At 39.0% G+C, this 24,789-nt stretch overlaps 4 protein-coding genes across 6 annotated transcripts; 1 reads left to right on the top strand and 3 right to left on the bottom strand.

Moving 5' to 3' along the window:
* Nucleotides 1-3,607: 3,607 nt before the first annotated feature.
* Nucleotides 3,608-6,000, bottom strand: LOC104960397 (isoprenoid synthase domain-containing protein-like). Its single transcript, XM_010788425.1, has 2 exons — nucleotides 5,643-6,000; nucleotides 3,608-4,008 (listed from the first exon to the last, which is right to left on the bottom strand). Exons 1-2 carry the CDS (start codon nucleotides 5,891-5,893, stop codon nucleotides 3,696-3,698), a joined length of 564 nt encoding a protein of 187 aa, XP_010786727.1. The 5' UTR covers nucleotides 5,894-6,000; the 3' UTR covers nucleotides 3,608-3,695.
* A 972-nt stretch (nucleotides 6,001-6,972) lies between these two features.
* On the bottom strand, nucleotides 6,973-9,218 carry LOC104960396 (glutathione S-transferase kappa 1-like). The gene is made up of 8 exons (XM_010788424.1): nucleotides 9,077-9,218; nucleotides 8,813-8,923; nucleotides 8,642-8,723; nucleotides 8,118-8,246; nucleotides 7,846-7,991; nucleotides 7,610-7,726; nucleotides 7,425-7,518; nucleotides 6,973-7,216 (listed from the first exon to the last, which is right to left on the bottom strand). Exons 2-8 carry the CDS (start codon nucleotides 8,879-8,881, stop codon nucleotides 7,167-7,169), a joined length of 687 nt encoding a protein of 228 aa, XP_010786726.1. The 5' UTR covers nucleotides 8,882-8,923; nucleotides 9,077-9,218; the 3' UTR covers nucleotides 6,973-7,166.
* Nucleotides 9,219-10,319: 1,101 nt separating this feature from the next.
* Nucleotides 10,320-15,033, bottom strand: rap1gapl (RAP1 GTPase activating protein-like). 3 transcript variants are annotated; one of them, XM_010788421.1, is made up of 19 exons: nucleotides 14,906-15,033; nucleotides 14,699-14,731; nucleotides 14,506-14,587; nucleotides 14,279-14,314; nucleotides 14,136-14,183; nucleotides 13,768-13,965; nucleotides 13,583-13,680; nucleotides 12,991-13,069; nucleotides 12,845-12,898; nucleotides 12,679-12,762; nucleotides 12,477-12,577; nucleotides 12,182-12,311; nucleotides 11,926-12,087; nucleotides 11,466-11,537; nucleotides 11,240-11,326; nucleotides 10,984-11,139; nucleotides 10,816-10,899; nucleotides 10,711-10,730; nucleotides 10,320-10,624 (listed from the first exon to the last, which is right to left on the bottom strand). In XM_010788421.1, the coding sequence occupies exons 1-19, from the start codon at nucleotides 14,974-14,976 to the stop codon at nucleotides 10,540-10,542; spliced, it is 1,680 nt and encodes a 559-aa protein (XP_010786723.1). In that variant the 5' UTR covers nucleotides 14,977-15,033; the 3' UTR covers nucleotides 10,320-10,539. The 3 variants fall into 3 exon arrangements, with proteins under 3 accessions (XP_010786723.1, XP_010786724.1, XP_010786725.1); XM_010788422.1 differs by having other exon boundaries at nucleotides 10,320-10,618; XM_010788423.1 differs by having other exon boundaries at nucleotides 14,136-14,178; nucleotides 14,699-14,983.
* Nucleotides 15,034-16,817: 1,784 nt separating this feature from the next.
* Nucleotides 16,818-22,324, top strand: ankmy2a (ankyrin repeat and MYND domain containing 2a). The gene is made up of 10 exons (XM_010788420.1): nucleotides 16,818-17,008; nucleotides 17,463-17,527; nucleotides 18,509-18,647; nucleotides 18,748-18,846; nucleotides 19,380-19,540; nucleotides 19,972-20,186; nucleotides 20,418-20,553; nucleotides 20,822-20,950; nucleotides 21,135-21,264; nucleotides 21,714-22,324. Exons 1-10 carry the CDS (start codon nucleotides 16,942-16,944, stop codon nucleotides 21,824-21,826), a joined length of 1,254 nt encoding a protein of 417 aa, XP_010786722.1. The 5' UTR covers nucleotides 16,818-16,941; the 3' UTR covers nucleotides 21,827-22,324.
* The last annotated feature ends 2,465 nt before the right edge of the window (nucleotides 22,325-24,789 follow it).

Below are 24,789 nucleotides of genomic sequence, written 5' to 3'. Positions count from 1 at the left end.
CTGGTTTCATTGTTTCCGATGGTAGTCATTTGTGTGATTGCGGCGTCCCCTGAGTTTTAGTGACGTCACGGTCTGCACAGGGGGACGAATTCGGTCATGTACAGGTCCGGGCAGGCTCAAACGATGTGTCTCTCGTAAATCTACTAAGGTCTTTCCTCTAACCCTCTTAGCAGTATACCAGTCTACTTTTGGTTTTATCTTGAAAAACCATTTTTTGAGTTGATCTGCACAAAGCCTCCTCTTTTCTTGCGACTCAACGTAGGTTTCTTGTGGTATTGGATTGACACTGTTGTACCCCCCACCTTGTAGTAGTACGAAACCCCGACAAAAGACCTGTTCCTTGTCCTGCTGACTAGGCGCATTTCCTTTTCTTACTTACCCACGGTACCATAGGACTCTAAAACTCACTGGTTGGAGGAAGGTAGTCTGTTCCCGTACCTTTATACTTTTGCCACCGACCCAGAAGTCGTACTAGCGTTACTAGCGGTATTGTGTGGCTCTGGGCGCGGTTGCTTTCCTCACGTGCCCGAAGCATTCTTCGTAAAGTTCCCACGGAACCTCAACCGGGATCCGGTGTCAGAGGTCTAGAAGTTGGGGTATTCCTTTTAGAACTACCTCAACTTTCGAGACACACCGGTCGCTGTCGGGGATGTTTTGTAGTGAACGAGATTCTCCTCTAGACGTACCTCCTTACACGGTTTGATGGTTGTTGTCACAACACTTTTGGTATCACTTCTGAATGTCTTTTGCAAACTGAGACAGGTAAAGGTTGGTTTCCCAAATGTGTTTCATAACCTACTTTGAAAACAATAACTGGTTTATGAAATAAAAGGTGATATTAACCGTTTATTTCAGAAATTTTTAGTTCGTTACACTAAAAAAGACCTAAAAAAAAGAAGAGTAAAACAGAGAGTATCAACTCCATATGGATCCTACTTTTAATGTCCCGGAGAGAGTAGAAAAATTCACCCTCTTGAAAGGGTGTTAACCACCGACTGATATTATGAACAAAACGGGGTGACATATACTTATGTGTCTAACTCGAACAATCACGTATATTTATAGATAGAAAATAACATAAGAGAATTGTTTATGATTTATAGTAACAAAAAAAAGCCGAGGGTCCGTCGTCCTTCGATAGGCTCGGAGGAGCAAGGTGACCCACTATCGGTGGTGTAGTCTCCGATGGGACCTGGTAGAAGAGAGCTCGCTCCTTTCATGTCTCGGTCACCTCTACGGAGTCCCTACAGTGTATACTAACAGTTAGATAGTTCATACCTAGGATGACAATTACAGGCCTCTCTCATCTTTTTAAGTGGGAGAACTTGCACAATTGGTGGCTGACCAAATACTTTTTTTCCCCAATGTACAATGATTTAATCAATTATCTAAAACATATTGCTGACTTGGCGCTTGATGGGTGTTATGATACAGTCAGCTCACAGATCAGCTTTTATTAACAACACATACATGTTGATGTTGTCAATTTATTTTTTAATAAAGTTTGACAGTAAACAAACTATGAAAGTCAAAATTAATTTATCTTAGTTTTCCTACCAGTTTTTGTTGAAGTTGTGGTAAAAACATAACAATCTTGTTTCAATAAATGAAGACCTGCAATCATTAAGAAAATAATGGATTAATCAATCGAGAGAAAAATAATCGGTACCTATCCTGATAACAATTGAAATTAATTTTTCATTCAAAAATGTCAAATATTTTATTTTTTTTATTTTGATATACTTTATTAATCCCTGTGGGGAAATTGTTTCTCTGCATTTGACCCATCCTAGTGTTAGGAGCAGTGTGCTGCCATTTTGAACGGCGCCCGGGGAGCAGTGTAGGGAACGGTGCCTTGCTCAGGGACACCTGAACTTGAACTGGTGACCTTCCAGTTGCCAAGCCAAGTCCCTATCGACTTCGCCACCACCGCCCTATATCCGGTTTAAAGTTCTCAAAGATGGATATTTCCTGCGTATCTCTGTTGATATCATACAAGACATCAATATGGACTATAATGGGAAAATACATTTGAATTATTTATACATTTATAAAAAAAAGATATTATGAAATGATTTGCAGATTAAACAATACTCGAAATAATCAATCATTGCAAATCTGCAGTGTTTTTTGAAAGACTAAAATCCTGCACAATATCATAATATAATCATGAAACAAATCGGTCATACTTTGAGTCAGCAGCCATATTACACAGTAATATAAAATCCATCCTAACAGCTGTAGTGCACACTGCTTGTACCTCTTGGAAATAGAAAATAATCCACATTTGTGAGAGAATATTTTTGTCTCCCGACAGCATGATAGATGGAAGGCAGTTTCTAAGAGTTGACGCTCAGCGAGCCCGTGCGCGAGGAACGTCTCGCAAATGAAATGAAAGCAAACATGTGTTCTGCGTGTTACACATGCTGTTAAAATCAAAATGAATCTGCTGCTTTTCAGTGGAGACGGGCTCCTTGCCATGAGCGTGGACACTGGCAGGATAATGAAGACCAGACCGCCTGCTGTGAAAGTTCATCACAAAGCACACACACACTCTCAAACACACCATTAATGTTGCCCTCACGTCAGGGAGCTCTTGCTTTCTTCACAACCTTTGTGACCTGCATTGAACAGAGTCTCAGTCATGAATCAATATGAGACTAATCTGCAAGTAAGGTCGTCACGGCAGGCGTAACTTCGGCCTGAATGTTTTCCATCCATCACTGATGAAATAAACCTCACCACCGGGAGCGATGGATCTGTCAAATTGATAAACAGTTTCTCAAAAAATATGGAAAGACCTTAAGGTGTAATCACAAGAACTGTTTGTCTTCTTTGGTCAAAGCTGACAAGAAAACGTTGTTGTACTTTTAGTGTTTGGTTTAATTATGTTCACACTGCACGTTGAAAAATGAAGCACGGGTTTGCACAAACAAATAAGACGTGTTGCAGTTGGTAACTTGTCATCCCATAAGGTGCGAGTTTTGATTCTTTAAACTGCAGCTGACCATGATGGATTTTGTTTGAATTGTTCTGTAATTGACCTTCTCTGGTTTTCAGCAAAAGTTAGATGAAGAAAAGAGCTACAGTCGAGAATTAATTAGTTTAACTTCGCTTTCCAAGCATGAGGAACTACTGGCATTTTGGGGTTGTTTCCTCAATTTGTAGATGCATTACGATGAGGAAACACAGGCTATCCATAAAAGTTAAATATTTACAAGCTATGTTTACATAAAAGATAATTGCAGATCATTTTAATTATGATAATTTCCAAGTTCTGACATTAACTGAGCTTTAAATGCTTCCTCGTGGCAGCATTGAACTAATTGCAGTGAGCAAAGGCCCAATTTCCATAGATTTCTGTAGAAATAAAAAAAAGAAAATGCTACACCCTCTTGGTACCTCTGCAAGGTTTAAAATCAGACAATCTGGAAACTGGGCTCAAAATCAGCATGTGTTTTCATGCTGCATCTAACAATTATTTTCACGATTTAATTTTTAAATAGTAGACTATTTTGTCTCAATTGCCTAAAAATAGTGATAAATGCCCACTTTTCCAGGAGATTGTGATTTCTTTACTTTCTTGATAAATCCAGCTAATGGTTTAGAAAACATATAAATTCCAGTTTCCATAATTCCAAGTTGTTGTCTTTAAAAAGGTGTCAACAGACAAAAACACAAACATATATACATTTTTATATTATGTGAGATATACTAGCTGTTATCATACTGACTCCTTGTTCCTTGGCAGCCATGGCTATCTTGTACAGAAAATCCTCCTCCACAAAAGGCCGCACAGCATCGTGGATGAGGACCACCTTCGGTTTGTCCGCCACCGGCCTCCCCTCCTCCCCCAGAGCCAGGACTCCGTTATATATCGACCTGTGGCGAGTCGAGCCGCCTGGCACCACTCGAACCTTCGTGTGCTGGAACTGCTGGACGATGTCCGTCATGAGGTCCATGTGTTCTCTGGCAACAACGACCACAATGCTCTGGATCCATGACACCCTGCAAAACACAGAGTCCACTCAGCAACGTTTGTTTTGTCAGGTGAGAAGTCATAATAACCAAGGAGGGTAGGCAGAACATAACACCTACTATAGTTTTTTTACATATAGGAATTATGGCTGTAACTAATCTATTGATTTATTTGCTTGTTTCATCTGAAGAATGTTGAAAAGGCCTGTTTAAAGTTGAAAATGCTTGTATTGGGCAACCAAGAGTCCAAACCCAAAGATATTTGGTTTAAATAAGAAATACAACTGAGAAAAAGTTAAAACCAGCAAAAGTACAATACAAAAGGTGTTTGAAAGTTGTGGTTTTGTTGTTCTACTAAACTAAGCTAAGTGTCTGTTGGCTTTGACATCATATTTAGCATTCAAACAGGAGAGGGAAATCAAATTAGCGTAGTTCCCAGAGTGCTGAGCTATTCTTTACATAAATTACTTTGCCTAAATAATCAAAAAGTCTCAACATTGTCAAATAATAATATATTATCATGCATCTAGAGCCAATTACAGACCCATGCGGCCCTACTTTTAAATCACCCAGCTTGGATTATTGATCCAAATCAACCACTAATCAGTACTGACACTGATGACCTATTTTAACTTCTTGTAAGCACTCAGGCCACACAGATGCAGGGAGCATCTGCATCCTGCTGTCTAGACCCAAGATGTTGCAGGAAGTAGTTCATTTCCCGACAACATGTGAACACTGTCAAAAAGCTAAGAGCAGACACATCGGATTATCAAACCGGTTGTTATTGTACTAATGTTGTAATGAAGGACAGGCAATGATCATAACACAGTGTAGACATCCATCCTCTCTTCATCATTATGTATCAATGATTTGATACATTGTTAAATAAGATTGATAATAGTACACTTAACAAAAGTAAGTAGGCTAGTAAGATTGATTTTCATAGCACCTTACAAATCCTGACGTACTTTAGAAGTGCACATAATAAACATGAATCTGATGTTTAAGAATAACGCTGCCCTGGTTTTCTCTGTCCACCTGCAGATGGGCAATATTATAAACCATAAAATTACATAAAAGTGTAAATCCTGAGCTTTGTCCATCCCATGGTAGGTATCACTAATCTCTCAGAGCAGGCTATGAGGCCATTTTGGAAACTCAGTGCCAGGATTATTACAAATCTTTGCCTATAGATTTGTAGTACTTGTCATTTTAAATTAAAATGTAAAGACAGACATTTGTGTATGTATTGATGTGTGTATTGTAATGTACATTTAGTTAATATGTCATTTATAAAAACAGACAATGAAGGGGGTTTCATTTATGACAAAACATCATATTTGATAAACTTTTCATGCACAAACTTGCATAATGTTCACTCCGAATTGTAGTGGATAGAAAGGGGTGTGCAAAGAGAGTATGAGTACCTCTTATTTGAACTCAAGTACAGTAAAATTACTTGAATAAATGTACTTAGTTACATTAAGCTAACGGTCCACACCATAATGGTCCACACGGACACACGCCACACACCGGCCGTTAGAGAAAGTGAAGGACCTGTTGTCACCAACGTAACTTACACCTGTAGCCTACCTGCAGGTTGCATATGTTCACAAAAGGGGATTATGACATTTTAAATGTACTCCTTTTAATTCTCCTACCTCTCGAAAGCCTGTATGGTGTAGCTTATGAGCGGCCGACCCATAAACAGGCAGAACTGTTTCGGTGTCTGTAGACCGGTTCTTTCCCCGGTGCCTCCGGCAGGGAGAACGACTGACACCGGGAAGTCGACGCTGCTTTCCGCCGGCTGGTGGTCGCTCCTCCCGGCCTCACAGGTTGGGAAAGTCCCGGGATGAGTGGGCCTGTCTGGGTCACAACTATCGCTTTGCATCTTTTTGTGGTGATCCTCCATCAGCTGGTGGGTGAGGGGTCACGGCAGGTAATTTCTAAAACGCTCCATTCCCCGCTGATCGGGCGGGGAGGCAAAATAGCGGGCACGTGGATGGATATTTAGAAAAACAGCACTGTAAAGCTGGAACCGTTTAATGGAGTGTTTCCGTTGAATGTTTTCAAAATAAAACAAAAACTTTAGTGTAGGTTTTATTAGTTTATTTTACCAAAAAGCTTCTAAGGTGCATATAATTGGGCATTGGGCTGACATATTTGTCTATAACATAACTGTTTTCAGATGTCTTAGTTCTAAAGGTGAGAAAGTAAAAGGCCTCTAGATCCCCAGAGAAGCGAATAACTAAGTAGTCTAGAGCTTTTTTTCTTCAGAATAGTAAAATGCTTGCCCCTGAGATGTGGGGGGAGTGCGTAGGAAACTTCATCTGAATTGACAAGTATATTGCCAGTTCATCATACTGTATTGTAATGAAAAGAAAAGTTAAGTTTAGATTGAAGGTTATTTTTAAATGCCACATTTTTTTTCATTTCCGGTCAGATTCAAGTTAATGCAATCTGGAAAAGCGTTGCGATGCTGCTGGATACAACCTATGGATACAACAAGCAGCTTTTGTTCTCGCATGATTTCAGTAGGTAGGTTGTCGTTGTATGTCTCTCGATAACTTGTATATCAATCATATTCAATTAATACTCAATTATCAACTATCAGCATTTGAGCATTTATGCAGTATAACATTACCAACATTATATATTTTAAAGGTCCCATATGTCATGGCAATTTCTACTGATCATAATTCCATTGTTGAGGTATAGATTTTTATTGTGCAATTTTCCAAACGCACATTGGTTTCTCATANTTATTTTATTTTATTTGAAAATGTTACAGTATGTCCACTGTAGAGGACGTCGGGACCATATTAGTTTGAAAAGACAGCCAAAATTAACAGATAGACTATGTAACCATAGTCTATCTGTTAATTTTGGCTGTCTTTTCAAACTAATATGGTCCCGACGTCCTCTACAGTGGACATACTGTAACATTTTCAAATAAAATAAAATAAAGTCTAAATTGCAAGATGTTTTTTTTAACCCTAAATAGGTAGGAAATCACAAAAAAAATGAAATTAGAAGACACTTTTTTTCCTCGGGTCCCAGGAGGATATTGGGAAAACACTGCTTATTGTCAGAAGGCACAGAAATATGAAATTTGAAAAATAAAATGCATCATTGAAATACGAATATGGAAGCACCGCCATGGTGTTCAAAGGCATCTGTGTATCTCAAAGCTTGGCAGCTGGTTTGTCCGGCAGAGGTCCCAGCCACTTCTCCCCTGCAACAGAGAACAGCATGAGAATTAAGAAGAATCCTAAACAGCTTCAGTTTTAACCAAACGACAAAAGCCACCTACATCACAGTGTGTAAAGTTGTCAAATGTTTGTCAAAATCCCTTAAAATAAGTATATGCCAATGTCATTTTAATCTTTAGTTTGTTGCTTCTACATTACATGTGCTTGTGATTGCTGCACAGTAAAACTTACCAATACAATGGGCCATGAGCTCAAATCGGTCAGACCCAAAGAACATCTCTGGTTTTCCATTTAAGTGACACACCACAAGGGGGAAGCCAAATGCCTGGAAAGAAGAAATAGGAGAGAGTTTGGTCATTCAGTTAATAATGTTGAATCTTCATGAATGTTAAAGAAAAAACTGAAGGAAAGCTGACCCCATAATCCAGGGCATTCTGTGTTGAGCTTTTCAGCTTGTTTTTGATCTCCTTCGAGTTGGACAGCTCCAGTAATTCCTTAATCTCGCTGTCAGACAGTCCTGCTTTTATTCCTGCCTGCATAAACAAAACAACAACAAAAAACCACTGTGACTGCATGACTATTTACTTCTGAAGTATGCATAGTACCCTAGCTTTAATCTTCTCAGACAGCACCAGACTAGATAAGATGGTACCTCAGACAGTGATGCAGGCTCGGTGATGTCTTTGTCCTCATACCAGATCCTTCTCCACAGCTCCCTGGACACCCGCTCCACCTGCTCGTCTCCACCCTTCCCCTTCTCTTGTACGGCTGTCACAAACCGCATTGCATTCAAAGAGCCTAGGAGAAGAAAACAGAAGAAGACATGGACGCTGTTGCATTACTAGCTTTGCCCAGTCAGAAGTAGTACCGCTCTTGTGCAAACACTGAATCCAGCCATGGTTTGAATGAATACACATCATGTACCTTTTTGGAACATGGCCTCAAAGGGGTCAGAGGGAGATCGCAGGGGAACATTAAAATACTCTGACAAGCGGTTCAGATCCTTGGTCATGTACAGGAATTTGTTTGGAACCAGACCAGGGGGCTTGTTACCTGTCAAGAAAGATAAATATTTTATGAAAAAAAACGAGCTCAATCTCTTGTAGCCTGACAGCTTATCCTAACTTTTTACAATACAATATTAAGTTTTATTTGTTGATTAGATTTTGCTTAATGAATCTGAGTCTTTAACACATTTCAAGTCAACGCAGATAAAACATACTTTATTAATCCACCAAGGGGAAACCAAATGTTCACAATGATGTTCTTTTAAAAGAGTACACTAGTACACACGTGCAAACACAGGACATAATGCAAACACAAAATGCAGTAAAGTAATAGTTTTAAGTTGCAGAAAATGGAAATGCTAAAGTGAGGTACAAATATCTCAAAATTGCTATAGTAATTGAGTAAATGTACTCCGTTACTTTGCACCACTGTTTATTTACCTGATCCTTGCATGATGCCTCCCAAAAATGTAGGTCGCAGTTTGAGCTCTATGTTCCACACGGTTCTGTAGCGGCACATGACCTGTAAACACAAACATAAACACGTTTCTTTATTCATGTCTTTGGTCTAGTTGTTAACCAAGTCTGTGTGATCGAAACTTAAAAACAAACCTCAAAGCCAAGCCAGGAGTAGGGAGAAACCACATCGTAAAACAACTCGATCACTTTCTTTGATGTCATCTTCAGGTCTGCAGAGGTTAGAGGCTTTCACTGTTGTCTTTGCTTAAATATAATGTCAAGTTAAAAGTTAATAGAGAGTGTCAGTGTGCCCTGCTCAGTGTGTCAAAGTTCAATAACTCCACACAGGGCTGCCTGTCCAGTGTTATAAATGCAGTCTATGGTGTTGTTTTAAGTCAAAACAGTGACGGAAATTACCTTAGCTTGAAACGTTGTTAGCATGTGTTTTTTTTAATCCGTATGAATTGTATCTAGCTGCAAATTAGCTAAACTTTTCTGACTGGTCTGGTCTGTACCATAAACTCTGTAGTACCATAGTCCGCACCGAGGGTAAGGATTATGTTATTTCTTCTTCGTTTGATTTTTACGACGGGTTGCATCCTGGTTGCATCCTGAATACTGCACTCCTGCCACCCTCTGGAGTTAGCATAGTACTACAGCAGAAATGCTGAACTTGCTTATGGGTTAAAAAAGGATTTATTAAATCAACAATTATTCTATTTTTTCGAAAATATTGAAAATCATTTAAAGGCCCATAACTGATCTACCTTTGAAATGTGATTTGATTATTATTTTAACTTTGTTAATTTAACTTATGTTCCCAATTACTTTGCTGCATTTGTATGTATGCTAGTTGCTTTGGTTGAAATAATTGATACAGCATTCAAAATAGCTAGTCTCTTTCATCATTTCATTTAACCTTTCAGCTACAACAATAGCTTCTGTCAGGACCTGAAATAATTGCGTGTTTAGGCTATTTTATTGTGAAATGCACATGTATGGGATCAGACTTGTAACAAAACTTGTACTACTCTTTAGCTTACTTGTTGGTTGCTGTATAGTTCGCAGTCTGATCCGACTTCACCTTGCACAGCCTGTAAGGTCACCATGATAGCCTTCTCTCTGTTTGTTATATGTTAATTATCTCATCAAACACAGTCCTGTATTCACTCCTGATCCTGTTCGTCCCTATCTCTTTATTTCTTCCATCATGTACATTCTCTCTGATACATATTTTCTGAAACTTAAACACATGCTCTATATATACTGACAATGATAATAATAAACAGTTCAAAACCACATTTTTTCCAATGAGCTTGTTTCTTTTAGCTAAAATTAAATGGATATTTTATCTGTATTGTTATTATTTAATAATTTTTTATATAGCCCTATGTAAGATTTCCGATTACTTCTTCCATTACTGGTGGTATATTCTACCACACCTGTTCTGCTTGATTTCATTTTATTATAACTTGTTTGTTTCTTAATATGTCACAATCAATTATCTTGCTAGTTACTATATTTTTATATTTACTGGTATCATTACCCCTATATTTATCATTAAAGTAATCGCTATCATTTCATTTACTTTCCTCTGCTGTTCCTCTCCCCTGTCCCCCCCCCCTCAATGAAGTAAAACTGTTTATTATAACAACTCACCAGTATAGACTTACAACATTTACTCAAGCCAGTTTTATATCTTTAACATTTCATTTTAAAACACTGTAAATACTTTGTACAACATTACTGCTATAACAATAAAATAATTACATTCTCAGATATACTTTTTACTTTTACACTCTATTTACATTTAAGCCTCCCAGCAGGATAATAAAGTAGTAACCATATAATATTTTAAATCTTCTAATAGATATTTCCCTTTATGTGTCTTCTTGAGGACTGGCTTGATCTTTGATCTCAGACGGCCCCAGACTGTCAGCTGGCAGAGGACCTGGAGATCTGTCACTGAAAATAAAATAAAAACTGTTATCTGTGTTTCAACCTTAAGTCATTCAAAAAACAACATTTTTAACTTTTTTCGTCACTCTTACCCTTCTCCATCTTTCTCTGCCTGTAAAGGAAGATAGAAAATAACATTAGCACAAACCTTTCAATAAGTATTTATTCAGTAAAGCGTCACATTTGTGAATTGTTACCTTGGGCCTCTGTGATGCACTACCTCCAATCCTCCTGGGCACCCCGAGGGTCTCGAAAGAGTGACTCCGCACTCTTATGGCTCTCTAATGACAGAAGAAAAATTGTACATTTAAAATAGTATTGCCAAGTATGGGAGAGTACTGTTGAAATTAGAGGCCAACATTAACCTTGAAGTTTTCAATGAATCCTCCACTCCCCTCAGACACCACCCGAGGACCCTCTGAGGATGGTAGAGAAGCTATTGATGGATCCCCCATCATGCACTGGGAACGAGTGCAGAGTTCAGCATGCAGGCCCTCCAGCAGCAATAAGCGAGTGCGGAGCTTTTGTAGGAGAAGAGGGTCAGGAGAGCACACATTGCAGAGAGAAATCAGAGCATGGCCATTCATAAATAAAACATTAAAATGTGTTTTGAATGCCTACCTCTAGTCTGCTGAATTGTTGCGCTTTATAGCATGAAATCTCTGCGTTGATGAGTTTCGTCAGAAGGAATTCTCTCAGCAAGGCACGCTAAAAACACAGGACAGAGGAAGATTTGTGTCTGTTTGTAAAGTCTGAATAAGGTGAAAGCAAAGGAAAAGACAAGGCTGCTGTGAAGTAATATTGAAGAAATTAAAACAGCTTTTCTGATGTTTTTATTGTTACTTACATCAGTGAAGATGGGAGGATCCGGAAGCACCGGACCAAACGGAGGAACATCCTCTCTGGCTGTGACGGACACCTGTGAAGGGAAAATATGTTGACTTATATATCAACTTGACTGCAATTAACTGATACTAGCTCAGCATTAATGTACACTTCTACTAATTAAAGTAATACAAAACATTAGCACAGAATTGTGTTTGTCAACCGGAGAGCAGTGACAAGATTTTTTTTTATCGTCCCGTGATGAACTTGATTATTTGACATATTATTGATGAAGGATTAAAAAAGGTTAATTTTTTATCTAAAAAAGACAAATATAAGCTAACATGTTAGATTGTTAGATTTTATATCAATTTCCAGCATTGCTCAGGCCCAGTGTGACTTATAATATTAGGAAACAATGTTCCCATCAATTAACTTATTAGAGGGATGATACATTTAACCTAGGTTTGTTTTTCACCCACCTGGTACGCAGTTTCACTCGTATCCTCCGCCCTCTTTATCCTCCGGACCACCAGGAAGCAGTGTAGAAAGTGAGACTTGATAATGTCAGATAGAAAAGGGGACTGGCCTTCTTGGTAGACCAAAGCTACAATGTCGTTACCAATGTGCCTTTTTCTTTGTAACTGTGTAGGAAGAAAGATAATGTGTCATTGTTTTTGCACTAGTCCCAAAACACCCTCAGAAACTGCTCTGTGAATCATCAGGGTGATAACCGACCTGCTGCGGGTCACCGTCGGTGAAAGGCAGTTTAGTTGCGACATGGAACATAATTTCTCTCCCATGAAAGGAAGTGAAGATGGCTTCACTTCCTGTCTGACCATGACACACATCCAATCCTCCCCTGAACCTAAGAATAGTGAGGAGTATAAATCATGTGATATTATTCCTTACATGTGTCTGTGTTTTTTATTGCCATATCTACACTGTAGCTAATGTGCACATGACAATAAAGCGTTTAATCTTGAATCTTGTCATTCATGAGGCTTAACAACATCAACAAGCTACACTTTACCTGGTGAAGCCTTGCAGTTGAATGGTCTCTCCCAAAATAGAAAGGAGCTCTTTAAACTCTTCACTTTCCTCATTGTTACTGAGGATGTCCTCCTCATTGAACTACAGAGAGATGGATGTTTTTCAAAATGGTCGGTTACGATCTATGCGATATTTTATTTGTTATTTTAATGAATGCAGGATTTTTCTACACCATTTCTTACCTGCCTGTCCTTTTGGTACAAAACCCCAAACTTGAAATTAGGAGACACTCTGTGTTCATCAAATGTAGTTATGAGTTCTGGAGCCTGAGGGATGAGTGGGAGGGAGAAGAGCTTTAATTTTATTGAAGTCATTTTATTGAAGTTATCCGGAGTATTGGAGTATTACCTTGAGGTAGCTGACAACTTCAAACTTTGAGACAGTCACTCTGTCACAGAGCATCTAGACAGAATACAATGCATTTTATAGACTTCAAATACTTCTGTACTTGGCTTAATATAAATACTTCAACCTTTCAACAATAAGTTTGATACCTTTGCTAATTCAACAGCAGATGGGATGTTGGGGAAAAGAGAGACAGAGAAAGCTCCATGCAGAGAGCACTCCTTCATTCTGTGAGACAAGAAACACAATCTCTGTTTTTGCCTAAAATGTTTGATTGCTTGGAATGAACAGTTAAAGGATTTAAATAAATTCAAATAAAGATTCAAAGACTTTGCTCACACATTATTCTGCGCAGTGAAGCACAAACACTGATGTAAAATATCAAGTGGGGAGGGACTTTAAAGCTTATGTAGGTCACTTTTATAAAATATATATTTGGGACGTATTTGCTGGAACTATTACTATATCCTGAGAACAGTGCATGTGGCAGTCATCTGTGAACAAATCTGATCATCTGAACAAGATCCTTTCTCTACCGCCATCAGTGTTGTGCATTAGAATCACTGAGGGTAAAGAGAGGAACAAGTTATTTTTTTTACCGGTTATCTGTCTCATGTACTGCCCTCAGGATATAGTGATAGTTTTAGCAATTCCATATATCCTAATACACTATGTTGTTATTGTATTGCAGCTTTCATCATACACAAATCGTATTTGGCCAAAATGGCTGAAGATGTCAACCTGAGTATCACCCGCAGCTTGCTCTCCTCTTCCTCCAAACACACAGAGAGAACCAGATGCCCCAAAGCAGGATCCACTGCTGTGAATGAGTGATGGTACTAAAGGGGGGGTGGGGGGAAACATGAGAAAACATGATTTCAGGAATGATAACACTTTCCTAGATGCTTTAGATAAAGTCTGCTTACTCGTGAGCGGAAGAACTTGTGGTAGATTTTAGCCTCCCGATCTCTCTCCATGATGTCGTAGCACTCGGGGACGAAGCCATAGTGGGAGGAGGTGGGACTCACATCTACAAGCCTCTGCAGTGGGGGGTCTACCCAGTAGCCCCCTAGCTTCGGAGGGAGGATGAGCGGCAGGTCTGCACCTATCGTGAGAAGCTGAGACTAAAATAGACAACAAAGGAGCACCTGATGATGATGAGGGTCTGTCGTTTCTGTTGTTAGGGAAAACAAATGTCATGGCGTTCATAGAAAGGTCAGTGTCAACACACACGGGATCACACCATATAGGGAGACCACTCTATGCCTTTTCTATTCTCAGGTCGAAGACTCACCTTCAGAGGAAGAGGGAATTCACACCGCTGCTCATCGATCCTGCTGCCCTGATGGACGGGGGGAGTATTGATAAGATGATAAGAAACTTCTCTTGCTCAGACGCCACTGAACACTGCACAGGATCAATGGTGATGCAACTCACCTGCAGCTTTTCAATGATTTCAAACAGCTCTGTGTCCTGATACGAAAAACAGACAGCAGACGTCACACACAAATGCAGACGGAGAAAAAGGGAAGGAGAAACGTGGGGAGGAAGAGGAACATGACAAATTGTTCAGCTTCAAATGGAAACTTGTCAGAAATGCCGTATTTTAGAACATATAAATGTATATAATTAAAATAGGATGCTGAACATTTTGATGGTATCACCCTCTGGTTGCTGCTGGCAGGGAGGAAAGGCTTTCTGTCACCGGCAGGAGAGTCCAGTAAGTTTTCCTCTGCAGTTTCAGGTCTGCAGCAACAGGTTCATTTACAAATCATCACTTCTCATTCAGCTCTTAATTTATACAATACATCTTGAATGTTGAAAACAGCCTCAATACGATGGAAAATAAAACCTTACCTCGTCTCATCCCCACATGTGAATCTGTCCACACTGTAAACAAGGAAGTGAGAACTACTCGGAGAAGAAAATGGAACATCTTACATAGACACGGTTACTTTTTTTGTCTAACAAATATCAAATAATTACTGTTACTTAAACTATTCAGTCTACTATCTTTCAGTCTATGCAGCTAAATAAATGACATAGTTTGAATATTTTACTCACCCTCCATATGCTCCAAAAGTGAAACTTCTCTTTCTGGAGAAAGACATGTCATTCCTCTTTTCTCTCTCCATAGCTTTGGTGTCACTGTGAGTGTTTGCACATGACAGTTTGCTACCAAGTCAATCAGGGCTGGCTAAGGTTGAATTAATTCACTCTATCATTCTGGCACCCCTCCTCCTCTCTGCCCCCTGCCTCTCGCTCATTTAAGCTTCCCTTTCCTCCCTCCGTCCTGCTGTCAGCCAGACGTTCAGCTGTAACTCGCTCACGGTCACAGGTGTAGCAGCTGCCATAAACTATAAAACTGACGAGCTGCTTCTTGACATCGATCCTCCTGCATGTGGATTTTCAGACTGACTGAACTTAAAGATAGACTTGTAAATAAATAAATAAATAAAAGGGTGAGACATTTTCTCCGGGACCTGTTACCCTTTGAGTCAGTAAGGATCATCAATTATTGACAGCACACACAGTGAGGGTGAGGAGATGGACAGCAGGGGAGGGTGAGGTAAACCTGAGGATAGGGAGAAAGAGAGTGAGAAAGAGAGTGAGAGTGAGGAGGTGTGCACATTTGAATGGTATCACAAATGATACAAATTACATTTCTGAGTCTTATGATAACAGTGTTTGCATGGATGATGAAAGAGGGAGTTAGATCGACAAAACCGATAAAAGTACAATTTTTAGAAAAAAGTAAATGATAGAAAAAAATGTTTTAATTTGAGCCCTTCTTTCAAACTTTAGGGAAAAGCTGTTTCATGATCATGTCTTTTCACCAGAGTTGGAAGCAGTACTTAGATAGTATATTTCAGTAAAATACTCGTCAACATCCCAGATCTATATACTTAAATAAAAGTGCACTGTTAGCCTTCGCTGTCTTTCTTATAATTAAATACCAATACACCATGGCACAACATATCTTTAGTTACTACAAGTATGCATAGAATGATGGGTATAGTGCAAAAAAAGTAATTATCAGTAACGTGTATTTTATGTATTTCATTTGAAATTGCAGTGAATTACTGCTACCACAATAAAAAATAATGGGGCAATAAAACAACTTACAAATGTAGGGCTAACGTTGAGTCATTCATGTGAGTCCCTCATTTGCAAACTGAAATTACTCAACAGAACGTTATGAATACCTTTTTTTTACAAAAAAATGGATGTCTTGGACTGTTGATTGGTACTACTGCAGAGCTCTTCACACTGACCTGGCCATTGTGGGGATAGGGTGGAAGACCAGATAATCCAGGAAGTAGCCGTGGGCCTTCAAATGTGGATTAGTTTCTTCAGAGACTCCTGGGACTGGTCGGACCAGATGTACTCCCTGTTTAGATATTGCAACGCAGGCCAAGCAGGATGTATAAACTGCAGTGCAAAATAACATATTGAAGAAGTGCATATATGTCGTTTGATGTAGAGTTTGTGAGAAGACATGTGTACTACTGATGGCAGTAATAATAATGAAACGCCTTTCACCACTCACTAACATTTTGATTAGTTACTGTAATTTAATTGCACAGTTTTCTCTCAGTAACTGTAATAAATGACTACATCATTTTTATTTTTTATTTTATTAAGCAACTTGATTATATGTTATAACGATCGGATGTCACGTCTCAGCTGGTCCACGTTTAAGCACTTACATTTCTGAATGGATTTTCAAGATTTAATGGAAGTGTTTATTTGAGTGAAAGTATAGGGGTAATAAACGTTTTGGTTGTGTTTATAGTTTGTAATCCTCGCTGTTAGTAACTGTTACATATCCCGCATGTATATCTTTTCGCTTTTTAAATTACTTATTTGTATTTATAATTGCAAGTTACTGGACAGAAATGTCTGTATTGTTTTGGTTTGAACTGTTACACCCTTGTTAACCCTCACTCAGTGGTATACGCCAGATGACAGCTCAACCTGAGCTAGCATACATGTCCAACCCAGCCGACTGCTAGAACCACATAAAGCGTACATTTAATCAAGAGCTTCTCGTTTTATTTGTGCCATTATAGCCTATTTTCAATCTAATAATTACCAACATGTCTGCTCCGAAGAAGGGAGACTTGTCTTCAAGCGAAAAGGAGTTGTTTCAGGTTATTACTGCAGGTAAGCCCCTTTCGGCTAACGCTAATCCCTGTAGAAACACACACTGGGTTAGCTCTTATTAGCTTGTATGATACATTATTATCCAGATTTTACGAATTAATGTCAGACTGACAATGTTTGTGATCGGGGACTGGCTTTTTAACCATGGAAATTAACTTAGATATGAGTTTGCATGATATGTTTTGTAGTAGCTAAGGTTAGATAGCAGCTCGCTTGTAATGTGTAGCTTGTAGCACATGTCCACCTGAGTGAAAGGAACTTCTAGAAAACATGCATTTCTACTTTGTTTCTGTGAGATTCTTTGTACTATGTATGTTAAATGTAACAAGTGCATTATAAAAGATGCATTCATGACCTAGATCTTTTAAATATATCTTCAGCAGCTGTACATACCGCTGTACAAACTTGGTGTTCGTATTTATACTTCAATAAAACTGAATCTTTTGCACTAAAGGAAATACTCAAGAGGCCTCGAGGCTGTTGGGGTGCAAGGATGTTCGAGTCAACTGCTTGGATGAGGTAACACATCGAAGTGTATCTTAGATTCAAACGTGTATCAAAACTCTGAAAAATATAATGCATATAACAAATCCAAGAACTATAATGGAGAGATCATATGTAAAAGATTATTCGCATTTATTTTAATTAATCATACCTTATTATATTTTTGATGTTTGAGACTTGATGGGTTATTTGAGGCACACAAATCTAGACTTACATTGGACAGGAATCTACCTGCAGCAGTTTTTGAACACATTTAAACAGCCCTCTAAGACTCCTCTATACTGCCAGTATCAACAGTGAGATGTTTGTTTATTCTCAAACTCAATAACAACCAATGCTGCTAAGCTTTTATTTAGCTAATTGTTTTGGTTTTAACACAATTATTTCCTCAATCGACTTTCCAGAAGCAACACGTAGTTATATTTTCTATAAAAAATCATTTTAAACCTCATTCTACCTGGCAGGTTTTATAAAGTGTACGTGGAATTAATACTTTTGGCACCATTAACTTGCATTTCTTACTTGAATGTTATAATTTTAGCCAAAGTGTAAAATGTAGAAGGTAAAACATACTAGTCCCTCAGAATAGCTCTTCCTTTGTTTGATGACATATGTGAGGGACAAAAGGACTTGGAGGACGTCCTTCATGTCTTTCTTTCTTTCTTTCTGTCATTCTTTTGTGTCCACCTGTCAAAATCAGGTGTTTCAACGGATGTTCTCTTAAATAATGAAAGCTGTGTGAGTTTTCTACATGTTGTTATTCTCCTGTTTACTTGAGAAAAAAGGATTTTAATTAATAAAAATGGAAACATTTGGGTGAAAAATGCCAAAATGTTTGGCAATGGTTTTGTTTGTAATAACCACAATTACTATACATTTCTAAGTTTTAAATATTTTTGCAACCTTTTTCATGTTCCTCGTGTAAAATATAAATTCATGTAAATGACAGCCTGATGAGCTGACATGAGCCTGACAGCTTTTTTGTCCTTTCCACAGTATGGAATGACGCCTCTGATGCACGCTGCTTACAAAGGGAAAGCAGACATGTGCAAGCTGCTGCTGCAACACGGAGCGGATGTGAACTGCAATCAACATGAGCATGGCTACACAGCGCTGATGTTTGCTGGCCTGTCAGGTTAGAGTTAATTCTCACAGCCATATGATTCAAAATCTCATCTATGTTGTTGTTTTGGAATGTTGCATTTGCTATGATTCCTCTTCCTCTGTTGCTGTAGGAAAGACTGATATCACATGGATGATGCTGGACGCCGGAGCGGAAACGGACGTGGTCAACTCTGTTGGAAGGACCGCCGCACAAATGGCCGCTTTTGTCGGTACGTCTCTTTCACTCATTCTTCCCAGTGTTGTTAAGACACTTATTTTTCAGCCAGCAACATTTCTCCAATACATTTGTTCTTTAATAAAATATTTCTTGGTCCACAATTTATACTACTAACATCCATTCGTTTTTTTTTTGTGAATATTTGTTTGTTGAAAAGGAAATACATATTTTGTGCTGCATTCATGTCATATCAATACATTCATATTGAGAGTTTTTTCGTCTTGTAAATAATGTCATAACACTCCCAAATGGTTGAAGAATTGGTGTATATGTCTTTTTGCATTAACACAAACGTGTCTCTAGTGTTTACTGTTACGTGTTTTTTAGTGTTATGTATTTGTTTGTGTTTTTTGCACACCGGGACAGAGTTGCACTCTGAATCTCGTTATACTCTGTGTATAATGACAATAAAAGGCTTTAACTTAACTTTAAATAGCCTAACTTGCTACTAACTAAATGTAATCATGTGACAAACATTGCTTTCAAAGATTGAAAAATGATCGGTCTCTTCTTTTCCGTCCTCAGGGCAACACGACTGTGTCACAGTGATCAACAACTTCTTCTCCCGTGCCAAGCTGGATTACTACTCCAAGCTCCAGGGTTTGGAGAAGGAACCCAAGCTGCCCTCCAAGCTGGCCGGACCCCTCCACAAGGTCATCATGAGCACCAACCTGAACCCCGTCAAGGTAGGACACTGCAGGACTGTTGTGTAGAATTGAATTGAAAATGTGTTAAAATGCAGACTGAAGAAATTATCTCCAATGCAGACTCTCCATCTAACAGCTTCCTCTTACAAACATGCCTTAGCTCCAGAGTCTAACAACGTTTTAGAGTGCAATGAGAAATTGGTAGAGAGCTCTTTTGAATTCTTAGTCAATCAAGGAACATCATCAGTGATCCAAAATTCTTTAAATAAAAAATTGTAACGAAACAGTCCTGATTATTCATTTTCAACACCATCCAAAATGGCCTAGAGATACAGTACCTTCCTCAAAGGTCTGGAAGAAAAAACACACCAAGATGACACTGCAAACACACATCACATGGGATACTCTATTTTCTGAGAGGTAGATTTGGTTATTAGTGGAACTTGATAAGTATCCCTGATGGTTTGCAGATGGTGATGCTGGTGAAAGAGAACCCCCTGGTGGCGGAGGTGGAAGCTCTGGAGAAATGTCGCCGGGTGATGGAGCTCATCTGTGAGAAGTGCATCAAGCAGCAGGACATGAACGAGGTGCTGGCCATGAAGATGCACTACATCAGCTGCGTGCTGGGGAAGTGTGCCTCCTTCCTCAAGGACCGCGAGGACAAGCTGGATGGCCTCATCAAGAGGTGAGGCCAAGGGGGATGTTTCCTAAGGACTGTGGCCCTTTTTAGCCAGACTGCACTTTTCATTGTTTACTAAAGGACCATATTGAGGTTTACCGTAGTCAGTATAATGACTGGAGAGCTGTCTATTCCAGTATGACTTCTGTACGGTTAACATGAAACCCCAGGCTGAAAATGAATCTTACAAAATGTGTTGAAGCACTGTCTTTTCTCCTTGACCCCCCCGTCCTGCAGTTTGCTGAAGGGTCGTGACAGCGATGGCTTCCCCCTATTCCAGGAGAAGTTTCTCAGAGAGTGCATCCGCAAGTTTCCCTTCTGCGACGCCACTCTCCTGCAGCAGCTGGTGCGGAGTGTCGCCCCTGTGGAGATTGTGAGTCTGGATGAATGATAAAAGATTATTTTATTCAGCAACGTGTTCAAAGCCAGTATTTCTTTAAATGAAAGTGGAAAGGTAAGGCTTTCAGTTCAGATTTTGTGAAGGTTTGATGTGTTTAAATGGAGCTCTCTAGTTGTTAACAGAAAACTCCTTTATTTCAGACACACTTTACTTGGGAGACTCTTCCAATTATAAAACTAGTTTTATGTCTAGTTTGTTTAATTGTTTTTCTTCTCCATTTTCTTTCCTTTGGCTGACGCAGGGTAACGACCCCACAGCTCTGTCAGTGCTGACTCAGGCCATCACAGGTCAGGTCGGCTTCATGGACGCAGAGTTCTGTACCACCTGTGGAGAGAAGGGAGCGGAGAAGAGATGCTCCATCTGTAAAATGGTGAGTGTCAAATGTTCAGTGTTATACTTGGTAGATGCTTTCCCTCATCAATACACAGAGAAAAACAAAATGCACACACTGTCAAAGTAAAGCTCTCTTCATGCTGGTGTTCATTCTCTCTTCCTTTTTGGTATTATTCTCATTGCATCCCATGTTAAATGAAATGTCTAATTTGTTGAATTAGGTGATCTACTGCGACCAGGCTTGCCAGAAGATGCACTGGTTCACCCACAAGAAAGTGTGCAAGACGCTCAAAGAGCAGAGGGAGAAGCAGGAGGAAGAATCGGCCCAACTGAGGATGGAGCAGAGTAATGGTACTTCATCAACATCTGTCTAATACACAAAATATGTCAAAGAATAAAACACTGCAACAGTGTCAAACACATCCAAATAGTGTTTAATGGTAAGAGGTGATTCCTTCATAATTATAAGTAAGTAAAGAAGGACAGACAGTTAATTTAATCAGCAAAAGTGCAAAAGAAGCAGTAATAACTAATAATATAACTAGCTATATATAGCAAAAACTACAGGTTACCAACCAAAAGAACTCCTTCAGAATCAATTGGAATGATGCTGAAACCTGATTTTTAAATGAAATTCGAGTTTCTTCACACAAAGTCATTTATTTTCCATTTTACATATTGTCAGAGTTAAGTAATGTTCATTATTCCAACATGAACAGTGGGAATAGCTAAACTCAACCCCCGATGTCTTGATTTAGCATAAAAGCAGTTCAGAGCTAACAGAATCGTCTCTGTTTCAGAAGAGAGTGACGCCGCGCAGGAGGCCATGCAGGAGCTCTCAGTGGAGACCAACAGTGAGGTCCCCCCCTCAGAAACTTCAGACCCCGCTCCCATTGCTGCTGCTGACAACTGAGGAACATCAGGAAGCACATCCATACAACACAGACAGAGCAAACTGGCAGTGAGACTGAAAGCCAGATGAGGACTGATCCAGCAGGAGATAAGAACCCATATTTATTATCGACCTGAGACCGTCACAGGGCAGAGAGAAACTAACACACACAAGGAAGGTTTGTGCTACAGCGGTCATCTTTATGTCATTTTGATATGTTATTTTCCAGATATTGTCTTATGTGAACGTGAAAATGGCGTAGGGTGGTGTGTTTGTGGTCACTGGGAGGGAAGACATGAAGAGCTAATGGTTCACATGAATAATGGAAAGCATATTTCTGCCTTAAACTGTAGCATCCTGTGCAGGAGAGAAGTGACTGCGTAGCCAATCAGAGCTGTCGTTAGTTTGCAATATACCTAATTTTGTTATTTGGTTTTTTGTTTTTTTAGGATAATGTTATGGGGGTGGATGGCGTGGCTGCACTATATTGACCAAAAATGTATATTTTTTAAATGTAAACAACATGATTTTATTTGTTGTGCATGGTAAAGATGACGTTAATGCTCAGGATTTTCAAAACGGTAACAAAATTGAAAGGGGTTTTTTCCCCTCAAAATGCAGCAACATTCATTGATTAAACATTGTTGTACACAGCGCAATGACACCACTACTAGGATACTTTTTTGTGTGATACATTTCATTTATTGTGCAGCCTGAAACCAACTGACTTGATTTAATCAAACACCAGATCCAACAAGGCTTTGTTTGTCTTGAACTCTGACAATCTACAATATGTCAACAACTTGATCTGAGTCTCGTTAAATAAAGACCAACTTCATCATGTCCATGTTGAGTGGTACACATACGATAATCAAATTCCTGTTTCCTTTTTTCTCACCATAACCTTAACCTGTCTCCAGGCAGAATGCGTTATTAAAGCAAGGTAGACAATAATGAAGACGTTTTCAAAAAGGTTCCAGAGGGCGAGAACACAGATTACTTTTAATTATTTCTCCACCCACTGAGCATTGCACTCTGATAACATTATGGCCATTTATGGGAGTCACAATTGACAGTTAAAAAAAACAAGTAAAATAGATATAATTATTCTATTGGTTCCTCCTAGTCAAAACCTGGCCGCCTACCTAACCCACAATGCAACTCAATCACTTACTTAAAATTGTATTTTTGTCATTAGCCCTCACATTTATACACAGATTTCATGCAGCTACACCAAGCCACAAAACGCTTTCCAATTGTTTTCACATTACATTTTTCCCAAGATCTGTAGTGGAGTTATATGAAGGGCTAATATAACCATCAGTAGGCATTACACTGAACACTATCATGTGTTTTGACAGAGTATTATAACATTTTGAGCAGAACACAGATTTATTAATACACTGCAAACAGATCTTGGCACTGACAAACGTCCTCTCAGATGGAGGACTATGTTGCCCGTCTGCTGAAGGCCACAGACTGGAGGACACGATGACGCTCCTGGCTGTAAATCTGGAAGGACCTCCTCCTCTCCACAGACTTCACCTCTGACACAACAGAAAGAGACCAGACGACTGACAAACGTTCATGGCAAAATATCACAAAACACACACGTTGTACTTGCAGCTTCGCAGGTTAAATGCATTTTACTCTGAATATTTTATACATCTTACGTTTTCTATCTAAAACCTGGATAGAAGGCAAGCAGTGGATCACATCTGGCGATACCCGGGTTCATGGGAGATGGGAATAAGAAAAAAAGCTGCAGAAAAGCCCTCACAAATTACAAATAAAAGTTCAATCTAGTTTGTAATAATGCTGTTGGTGCTCGTGTAGGCTGTTAAAAGCATAAACAAAGACTGTCTGAGGCGCTAAGCCACTCTGAATGGGTTTCATCACTGACTTGCAGTCTGCAGCTGCTTCACCCTCCTGAGCTCGTACATCGTGTCCAGAAGCTGCAGGCAGGTCAGATGATTCAGGGCCCCTGTATGAGATGCCAGGGAGATATATATATATATTAATGTGTAATAATAGTGTTTGAGATAAATCAGTCAACCTCAGCCCCCTCCATTGTCCGTCCTCTGAACTTTCACACCTGTTGCTTGGAAACTCCTGTTTTGCTTGAAATCACAACAAACTAAAAAAGAATGTTGTATTTCAAACTTTAAAATCACTTATATGTTTATTTTCTTGCATGGAGTATGGTAGATTTAGGTACATCTTGTTCATTTTGTAGGTGATTTAATGGATCATTCACCTGCAGGGAAGACACATATCCAGCAGAGAGCAGCGTTTACCAGGATTAACAGGCACCAACGTGTCGATGTCAATTTCCTTTTGTTTTCCTTGTTTATTCACATAAGGGTTCTCTACAATTGAAGCCCAAAACGATTTGTCTTTGGATCCAAGCTAAACATGCGATCGAATTGATACACACTTTCATACCGAGACAGGAGAAACCAGTTGCTGCAGTAAGTCTTTCTTATGTCCACGTGTGCACAAACATAACTGTGTGATATGTACTTGCATAAGAAGCATGTGCGTGTATAAAAAACAGAGAGGAAAACTGAATTTCCCCCTCGGGGGATCAATAAATGTCCATCTTAATCTTAATCTTATGAATACCTCTGTACTTTACTCACATATTAAAAAGAAAAACAGTCTTGTTAATAATGTTGGGAGACTGACTGCACTAAGGGATTAATGAAGTCTTCTCTTTATCCATACAAATACAATACAATTGATGATATTTTGTATTAGAAATCTGAATATGCAAATTAACTAAATATACAACATTTTAATTTAAAGTACCTTAAAGTTGTACTTACAATAAATAGTTAGTGAGTTACTCTCCAGCACTGGTTTGTATGAGGGATGCTAAAAAAAATTAAAAAAAGCAGGTGAAAATGTACCATAAGTATTTTGGTGAGTAACTAAACTGGTATTAGTAAAATACTAATAATAAAGTATAATTAATTGTGACG

The sequence above is a fragment of the Notothenia coriiceps genome, unplaced genomic scaffold, assembly GCF_000735185.1.
Source record: "Notothenia coriiceps isolate Sejong01 unplaced genomic scaffold, NC01 NC01_scaffold00031853, whole genome shotgun sequence".
Lineage (NCBI taxonomy): Eukaryota > Metazoa > Chordata > Actinopteri > Perciformes > Nototheniidae > Notothenia > Notothenia coriiceps.
Note: the sequence above shows the minus strand (reverse complement) of the source record. Positions and strands in the feature narration are given on the sequence as shown.